Source organism: Lucilia cuprina, chromosome 3 (assembly GCF_022045245.1).
Source record: "Lucilia cuprina isolate Lc7/37 chromosome 3, ASM2204524v1, whole genome shotgun sequence".
Taxonomy (NCBI): Eukaryota; Metazoa; Arthropoda; class Insecta; order Diptera; family Calliphoridae; genus Lucilia; species Lucilia cuprina.
In genome coordinates, this window is record NC_060951.1 from 14,785,260 (window position 1) to 14,795,417 (window position 10,158).

Sequence of the window (10,158 nt, forward strand, 5' to 3'; positions counted from 1 at the left end):
GCGGCGCTTACAGCCGAACGGCTCTTTACTTTAGGCGAACTGGCCAAAAACGGTTATAGGACACGTCATCAATGTATACTGGACACATTGGAAGGTTATACATAATCATCGGACTTGCCTGATCGTATACCAGACACAGAATATGTCGGAAACTTTGACGCGCTTATCCCAGATAGAATGTCTTGGTCAAGTGGAACATTAGAGCAAATACCATTAGGAATCCGTTGTTACACGGATGGGGGGACAAAGTGGGGCTGGGTTTCTATATTTAAGACACAGAAACAGAAAAATACCACCAATATATAACACAAGCTAACATGCAGGAGTACGAGCAATAAGGGAATGCGTAAATTGGATTAGAATAAATATGGCGCTCACAGCGCTTAATATTTTTACCGACAGCCAGAAGGCAATTAGGGCGATATCAGGCGATAGAACTAAATCTAAGACCGTATTGAATTTTAAGAAAGCTTTAACTGAATACTCTACCAGGGGTAAGGTTCACATCATATGGGTACCAGCCCACTCGGGAGTAGTCGGTAACGAAAGGGCGATTGTAATAGCTTTAAAGGGAAGGGAGCTCGAGGCAGTTAAACTCACAAACGCAAAACTATTCGACGCAACAAAAGATGAATTAAAAATATGGATGAGGGAATCCCATAAGACCTCTTGGAATAATGAAGCGGTGGGTAGAACCACAAAGATTCTATGGGGTGACCCTGATGAGAGCAAGACGAGAAATCTCCTCAAAATGAGCAAGTCTGAGGTTAGTATGATGGTACGTATTATGAATGGACACACAGGGCACAGGACCGGGCATTCGTCGAAGTTAGATCCAAGTATCTTGGAAGTGATTTTATTCCGGAAATAACATTCCTGGCTAACACTTATTGGAAGATTCTTTGGAATTACTTTCAGGAAACTGAGTTTCTGAACACTGAAAAATATTTTTTTTATGGTAAGGAGCGCACAACAGGCCCGATAGTGGCCTAGGTGTATTTCTTCGGATTTGATGTAGTATACATACTCCTATCGACCTACCTACCTAATGTGACCCAATTTTCCATCTCCAACTTTCCATTTTATGATTCTTGAAACTACCTGAACAAGATGCCAGTTTCTTCTTCTGTTAATGTTTGATGAATTCTATAGTTGTTTATTTTTATAATGCTTGATTGAATTTATTTTTGCGAATTACCTTTTAAAGTTGACAAAGATTTTCAGGCTGATTTATATGTCTCGGCTTAAGACACCACCTCGGCCAGCATTGGATTTTGCTTTTACAGTGCGGCGGTTCTAACAGTTTCATGAGGAGTATGTAAAATAATAGTGTCGCGAATCATTTCATCAACAAAATCTGTGTTTTAGTTTGCATTTTTACAACTAAATGCACAGTTGCGGACTGAACCTTTGGCTCCCATATTCGGTGTAGACAATAATTAAATACTTATTGAATATTCCATAGAATAGAGGATTTTATTAATGGACTTTCTGCAGGTATTTCATTGCGGGCTGGTCTTTTGCCTTTACAGGGTCATTTAATACTTGTAAACTCTCCATAGAATAGAGGATTTCATTAATGGACTTTCTCAGGTATTTCATTGCTGGCTTGTCTTATGCCAGTACAGGGTCATTCATTTGCGATTCAGACCAGTTTTCATTGAAATCTACATATATGGATTAGCCAAATATGGATGACGCCTTGTTTTACTACAGCTTTTGTACAATGACCTTTCTGGGCTGCGTGGTATTTTCGATAGAGTGGTGTTTTCTACCTTTTCTGGGCTCAATGGTAAAATCATAGTCTCCAACGAGCCAGTTACCCTTCTGGTGTTTTAAATTGTAACATTGAGCGCCCTAAATGTGGAAAAAGTAGTAATGCTGATGTTCTGTAAAACTTTGTTTTGGCAAAACATTTGATTAAAAGTGAATATCTATTTTTGGTATGTATGTATAGTTTTTTTAAATTTTCATTTGGCCCCTGTATGCCTGGAAGAAAAAATAGAATTTTTATATTCAAATTGCATGTGAAGCTTGGACTCACTATGGATAATATTTTTAACAAGTTCCCACCATTCTGAAACATGTTCCACTAGGACGGTACTACTAAAAAATAGTAGGAGCTCGTTGGTTAGTTTGAAAAAAAAATCCTATTTTTTATTTTTACTTATTTACCTTTTTCCTTATTTTTATATTTTGTTTTAAAAATTTTCCGTTTTGTAGGGAAAATTTTCGTTTCCCTTTTTTGTCAAGAATAAGTAAAAATATTTCGGAAATTACTTAAAAACAAATTAAATGCTTTATTATTTAAAATATAATTCATACTTTTTTCAAAAAGGTTTAAAAAACCGGCTTATGCATATGTATGCCAAATGAAATTATCAATATTCATTTTATGGGATATTTTTTGATTTATCTCACAGTTTGAAGAACTGTTGAGCTGGATTGCTCAACTAAAGATTAACTGTAAAAGAGTATGTGCACTAAAAACTCAAAAAATATGGCTAACATTATTTTTTAAGAACGGGCAGGCTTACGTTTGTTGCCAAGCTTTCGACAGAGTTTCGTTTCATTTTCACAAACTAAATGCATTACTCAGTATAACTGTTTCTAAGTTGTGCGTAATTTGATAATAACTATAAATGTTTTAAAATACTTTTGATTTCAAATATTTTAAGAGTCGAAAAAAAACAAAACCCTTTAACTAAAAAAACTTTTGTTAAAATATTATTTTCTATTTTTAAGGGTACTGGATGCAGTAAATTTGCAAAAATCTCTTCAACAAGAACTTGAAGATTTTATCAGAAATGAAAAAGAAATTGAAGAAAAGATTAACGAAGATTCCAAAAAAGTAGAGAAATGGGCTGTAAAAGAAAATCTATTACTTCAAAAAATAGATGAATATACTGAAAAAATTGCATCATTAGGTGCGTTACCGCAGACGGATCCTATCTATGCTAAAATGAACTTAAAGAACTTATTCAAGGAATTGGAAAAAGCTAATCAGCACCTTAAAAAATATAATCACGTAAATAAAAAGGCATTGGATCAATTTCTCAGTTTTTCGGAACAGAAAGAAAAACTTTATAAACGAAAAGAAGAGTTAGATGTCGGTGATGAAAAAATTAGAGAACTAATGCAATCACTAGAAATGCAAAAGGTGGAAGCAATACAGTTTACATTTAAACAAGTAGCAAAAAACTTTACACAAGTATTCAAGAAACTTGTACCTCAAGGCGCTGGCTATTTAATTCTTAAAACCAAAGACAATGACGGAGATGAGCCTGAGAGAGAAGTTGCGAATTCAGATGCTTTCACGGGTATCGGAATAAGAGTTTCTTTTACCGGAGTTGACGCGGAAATGAGAGAAATGAATCAGTTATCTGGAGGACAAAAATCACTTGTTGCATTAGCATTGATTTTTGCTATACAAAAGTGTGACCCAGCACCTTTTTATCTCTTCGATGAAATAGATCAGGTATGACAAAGTACAACAAACTTTAATCATGGATAATATTTGACTTATTTGTTTTCAGGCTCTTGATGCTCAACACAGAAAAGCGGTTGCCGACATGATACATGAATTAAGTGATAAAGCTCAGTTTATTACTACAACATTTCGGCCTGAATTGTTAGAAAATGCTCATAAATTTTACGGAGTTCGGTTTAGAAACAAAGTTAGCCACATTGATTGTGTAACAAAGGAACAAGCGAAAGATTTTGTTGAAGATGATAACACTCACGCATAAGACACTATTATTTATGTGCGTTTTAGTGTCCAGTGGACATCTATTAGTACTATGTGAACGCGAAAAAAAACTACTCTAGTTACCCACCAGCGCACATTTCTTTCGATGGCACCTAAGGTGGCGTTAAATTCTGGGTAGCCGTAATTGTAATATATTTAAATATTTTTTAATAAATCAGTAAAAACGCAGTAAAAGCCATTTAAAAAAATATATAATTTTTTATGTATTATTATTTTTTGCGAGATTGTGATTCCGCGGAAGGTATATAATGGATAGCGATATTTTTTAAATAAAATGCAAATAAGATCATATATTATGTAGAATTCAATAATTTAACAAATAAGAAGTCTATATTTTTCTTTGCCGAATCTTTGTCTGAATCTCTGATCAGACTTTCGTACGAACTTTTCGTTATTTTATCACACATTTGTTATAACACATTGATCAGACTTTTGTACGTACTGCCGAAATAATGTCAGACATGGTATGTGACATTTGTCCGACTGTTCTATAAAAAATTCTAAAAAAACTGCACTTTCTTAAATTCCTTGAACTTGAGCATGGTTGGTACAACTTTGAGTTATGTTAGGTTAAAAAGAGTTTCAGTTACTTGTTATATAAAAAAATGTTAGTACATTCTAATAATATTTTTTAATAAAAATGATGATAATTTCGTTGAAATGTACTTTAATGTCAATGAATAGATAATAGATATATCACTCATACTAAAAATGAGAATAATAATTCATATTGTTGTTGTTGTCGTAACAGCTAAAACGATACAATAATCTATTTGGGGGGTTCTGCATCAATGTCCAGGCCTGAAAATTGGCTACTTCAACTGGATGCGTTTATAAATCCATTGGACAGAGTGAAGTAGGCTTGGCTGAGCAGTTGAAGTCCCTAAGCATGAGAACCCTAACCACATGCAGGACATTCGTTGGGGACGGCACGGACTATACGTGACCAGTAGGCATTGAGCCTGTTGCTCCATTCCGATCTTAGTTGTGCCAGAATTACTCTTGTTTTCCGCGGCAGGTTTTCTTCCGTGTCTGCTATGGGCGGTGGGCGACCTCCAAGTACTATATTCATGCGGTATCCTGCGACCGCGGAATTTATGACGTCTCTATGAATGTCGTTCAAAGCTGCCGAATACGAGGACTGATCCAGTGAATCTCGCACATAAATGCATATTTGTTTCTCGTAAATACGAAGATCCTTCCTGACATGCCTCGTGGGAGTATCCGATGACATCCCAGGAGGAACTGTTTAGTCAACATGACATTGTGTTCCTTAACTGGAAGGACCTTAGTTTCCTCGTGCAGGTGATGTTCCGAGGTAATTTGTAAGCAGCCCGTTACAGTCCTTAGGGCGGCATTCTTGCAGATTTGGATGTTTCTCCACTGGGTATCACTTAGCGAAGGTGCCCACACTGAAACAGCGTAGTTAACCACTGACCGATCAATTGTTTTATATGTAGCCAAAAAGGTTTCTTTATCCATACCCCAAGTGTTACCGACTAGCACTTTGAGGACCTTGTTTCTACTTCGCAATTTGTGCGTGATTGCAGTGGCGAGAGCTGAGGAAGTAAAGAGGCTATCAAATGAAACCCCCAATATTTTTGGGTGGTGCACGGTCGGAATTTGGACTCCATCGACCACGATACCAAGGTTTAGGTTTACTTCTCCACGAACGACTGACGGCCACTCAGATAATTTACGATCCAGCGTTCGGTGAATTCTCTGAAGCCGTGCTAGTCTGCTTTCTTTCGGTTTACGTAATGACGGCGTTCAGAGACAATAAAATCGTTAAGTCGAATTAAACAAACGAATTAAGAAACTACGGCTCGTCATGTTGCATAGCTGATCAAACCAGCACTCGCTATGGTGATGTCGGGCGAGCTAGCGCATAATCTGCTTAAGGGCATCATCATTCAAAGTGCAGAAGGTGGACTCGTCAAACTGTTCCGCCAGCAACGCACCTCTCTGGTCTTCCCCTAAAGATATGGGTATCATGCCAGGTCTCCGGAGTGCGAGATTCATCAGCGTCATCTCTCTCCTCTCCGCCCTCTCCCTTGAAATCACAACAACAACTGATGTATTTGCTGTTGTTGTGATTGCAAGGGAGAGGGCGGAGAGGAGAGAGATGACACTGATGAATCTCGCCGTTATTGTAATAAGCATGGGGCGACGAAATTTTCCGACCACTCTCGACGATCATTAAGTTCGGAGCAGTTTCTGAGATGACAACAACCAAACAAGAGTTGTGCCTTAAATCGATGGACATATGGTGCAAACTGTGCAGATCCATGGTCCGGGATTTAATTCAATTCCGGCACGGACCAAAAGGTAAGGAACAGCAATGCCGGAAGATGTTGCTCCTCAGCCGAAAATTGTATTGTTGTTTTTGGGGTTGTCGTAGAACCGATTGTCGGGGAATGATAATTCATAATAAATTATTAATGATATACTCCGGTCCAAAGTATAATAAGTAGTAGTGTTCGACCGAAAGTCCGGGTACGGGATCAGAGTTGGGTAAAATGTGAGGTTCGGCCAATGTTCGGTGTTCGGCGAAATTTTGACCGAACGCCAAACTTCATACATCCTGGCTGTGCAATAAATTTCCGATATACATTGATACAGAACGTCTTTTTAACTATTCGTTTTGTCGGCTGATTTGAAAAACTGTTAACCAGAAAGTAATTAAAAAGCTAAGAAAAGCGAAACATATAATTTGAATTACCTAGTTTCGGCTATAACTTTTTGATCTCATTTATAACATTGAAATTTTCTAGGCCCTTATTCTCCAACGATTTCGACATATCTTTCAGTTTATCAGATTGTCAGTTTCTTAAAAGAACGATAGGACCTAAACTATTGTTGCAGTTTGATTGGTATACAAAATGGGCAAAATCGGTTTACATTTGGACATTGCCAATGGCTTAAAAATACTATTATTTTTATGAAATTATACTTAAATTTTTTTTTATGAACCAAAATTTCATATTAATCGGCAAATTGAAATTTGCGAATTGTGTTAAGTATTGTAAGTATGTATACTAACTTTATATTGTATATATTTTATTTAATCTTTTTTCTCGGGGTGCTTTTACAGAGAATTATATCATTGTCAATAAATCGTTTAAAACCAAAAATAAAAGTATTAAGATATATGCATTTCACAAAAATGGTTTGTTATTAGAAATCATCTCTGGAATTCGGAATTAGTTGATAATTGACCCAATTGCAAGATAAAGATCAAAGTAAATTAATAAAGTAGCATCACTTGAACAGCTGTCTATTTTTTTAACTATAGTTTCTATAGAAAAATAAAATTTGTTGTCAAAGTTTGTTTTGAAAATTGTTAACATTGTTTGTGTCGCCATTTTTAAATTGTGTTTTGCTATTTGTTAAAATTTGTGAAAAGTTGAAAAAATGAATTAAAAGTGGTTTAAAGTAGTTTAAAAGTGTTATAAATTTTATAACATATAGTAATATAATTAAATCCTTAATATTTTCAACTTAAAAGTAATATTTATACCCTTCAACTTCGTGAGAAGGGTATATATAAGTTTGTCATTCCGTTTGTAATTTCTATAATATAATTTTCCGACCCTATAAAATATATATATTCTGGATCCTTATAGATAGCCGAGTCGATTAAGCCATGTCCGTCTGTTGAAATCAGTTTTTAGAGGACCCCAGATATCGGCGAGATCCGAATCTTCAATAATTCTATTAGAAATGCTTTCGAGAAGATCGCTATTTAAAATCAGCAAAATCGGTCGGTAAATAACGGAGATATGAGCCAAAATCCGAGACAACATCTGAAAATTTCATCAAAAAATGTCAACAACAACACTGTATATAGAAAAAGATGTACACGTGTGTGTAGATGTATTTGGTTTTATTCAGCTGTGTATTTTTTTGTATGTTTGGAATCCAAACATACAAAAAATACACAGCAAAAAATATGATTTGCATTTTTTGTTAAAATAAAATAATTTTCCCTTTTGATTTGCAAATATATTTTTTAATGAATAGAAAAAAGTATTTAAAACGTTTTCAATTATATGAGAGTAGATTGTGAGTTATTGTACAATAATTTTTATGCGAATAATGTAAGTTTGAAATTTAACACTAACACAAATTTTTTCCAAGTGCTTTTTTTACGATAAACAAAAACAAAATCTACGTCTCGTCAATGTTTACCATTTAAAATTTACCGAAGTTGGGTTCGGAGTTCCGTACCGAACGAAATTTGGAATACGGTCGGACTATAATAACTACAATAATTAGTATTAACATCCAAGCAAAAATTTTCATTACCTAGTAATCTAGAAAGTAATATTGGAATCACGTGGAAACTAATTACTTTTGGGGTGAATAACTAATTATTTTTGTTCGACGAGGTTCAAATAATATGTACCTATCTTAAACAAATCAATAAATGGTTACTAATTTGATTACAAAAACTTTGCGAAATAACTAGTTACAAATAAACCTACAAATATGTTATGTGATAGCTAGTTATTTTGGGCCGACTTTGTATGTAAAAAACAAAAAATAAAAAAATCCTGGGTTCAAATCTCTGCCGGGATTTGAACCCAGGCATTCAGTTGTTTTCTATGTTTCTCACTCCAGCCGCTTACTCGATGCTCCATTAACATGTTGCTTTTTGTAATTTTGAGAACGGCTTTTTACAAAAATATTTAAATGAATGTCATTTTGAAAAAAATAAACAGTATCCAGCAGGGCTCGAACCACGAACCCCCTGTTTGTTAAATGAACGACCTAGACAATTGAGCCATAAAAAATCCAAATTGTTTTGTTCTTTACCAGTAATAACCTATTCAGCTAAATGAAATAATGTGAATGATAATGAACTCACATTACCAAGTAATATATGAAAAAACTACTGGCTATTACCAAAAATTTCAGATTTTTTGCTGGGATACTTCAAATTGAAAATGTTATGAGAATAATTCCAATTTTCAAAAATAAATCCGAAAAATACAAATATTTTTCACCAATTTTTAATCGTTTACGCACTTTTCGTTTATGTTTTTAATATATTTTATACATTTTGTTTGTTTTTTTTTTTGTAATTATAAAATACATACCAAAATAAAAAGTTTTTGAATTGTTTTAAAAATTTATGAATACCGACTAGGGTTGCCAATTATTCATATTAAAAATTATTCGAATTAAAACTTACAATATTTTTTTATTCGAGTAGTCGACTAATTTTTAAAAATTATTCGATTAATCGAACGAATAAAGGATTTTATTCGGTTAACTTCAAAATATATAAATAAAACTTACCAAACAAGTGTGAGAATAAAAGGCGTTCTTATTATCTATATATACAAAAATGAATGTTTGTATGTATGTATGTTTGTTTGGACTTTATAGACAGCTTAACGGCTGGAGCGATTTTTCTGAAATTTTCAGTGTTTTCCTGTATGTCTGGAAGGAACTATAGGCTACTTTTTACTTTAAAATTTCAAAAGGCCGCCCACTTTCAAAATAAGTATAAAAAGTCGCATATCTCATGGAAACTGTTAGAGTTAAAATCTTAAAATTTTGCACGAAGAACTTTAACGACCATGTAAATATTTTGAGTAACAAATTGGCGATCTACCAATTGGGGCGTTGCACCTCCCATATAAAAAAATACAAAAAATCGTTCATCTGAAAAACTAATAGAAATAGCATCCTTGCACTTTTTTGAAAAACCCCAAAGACTGTCAGTGACCATTTACCCGTTGCTGCAGTGCTGCACCCATCGCCTTGTCGGATGCATTCGTCTTTAATGCAATGGCGGCCCCCTGCGGCCTGTTCGGCCTTAATCTTCTTGAAAGCTTTCCCGGCTTCGGCGGACCATTTTAATTTTGTTCTGTCGCGTTTTTTGCATAGGCCCATCATCTTTTCCAAGGGTAGTTCCATTTCGATTTATGGCGCCTAAGATAATATGTAAATCCTGCACTTCCGCTGGCTTTTTCCGTTCAATGATGGGGATGTGAACTAGTGGTTTTATGCCGTTTCCAGTTATCATATGTCCTAAAAATTCGATATCGGATTGGCCCAACTGAGATTTCTCGCTATTAATAACCAAGCCGTTTTCCCTATTAATTTCAAAAAGTTGGCGTAAGTGGGATAATTGTCGTTCAAAAGTCGCCACAGGGCCGCCATGACCCGTTGGGTTTCCTAGCCTAGCGTAAGGGACTAGCCCATTGGCTTTTCGATTGTACTCAAATACCGCGGTTTAACATATAATCAAACTTCTTCTTTGAAATCTCTAATTTTTTACCTTCTTTGCTATCGGAGGTCCCCTTGTCTGTATATAATTTTTGACTTCTGAGGCTTTCTTAGACAAAGAATGAGAGTCGCCCGTGAGGTCGATATAT

General features: G+C 34.9%; 1 protein-coding gene across 1 annotated transcript in view; it reads left to right on the forward strand.

Moving 5' to 3' along the window:
* Nucleotides 1–4,060, forward strand: part of LOC111686178 (structural maintenance of chromosomes protein 3) — a 107,382-nt gene extending 103,322 nt beyond the window's left edge. The window contains exons 5-6 of the mRNA XM_046947241.1: nt 2,746–3,478; nt 3,537–4,060. Coding sequence (XP_046803197.1) covers nt 2,746–3,478; nt 3,537–3,749 — 946 coding nt within the window. The 3' untranslated portion in view covers nt 3,750–4,060. The remainder of the gene's footprint in view (nt 1–2,745; nt 3,479–3,536) is intronic.
* Nucleotides 4,061–10,158: the final 6,098 nt, after the last annotated feature.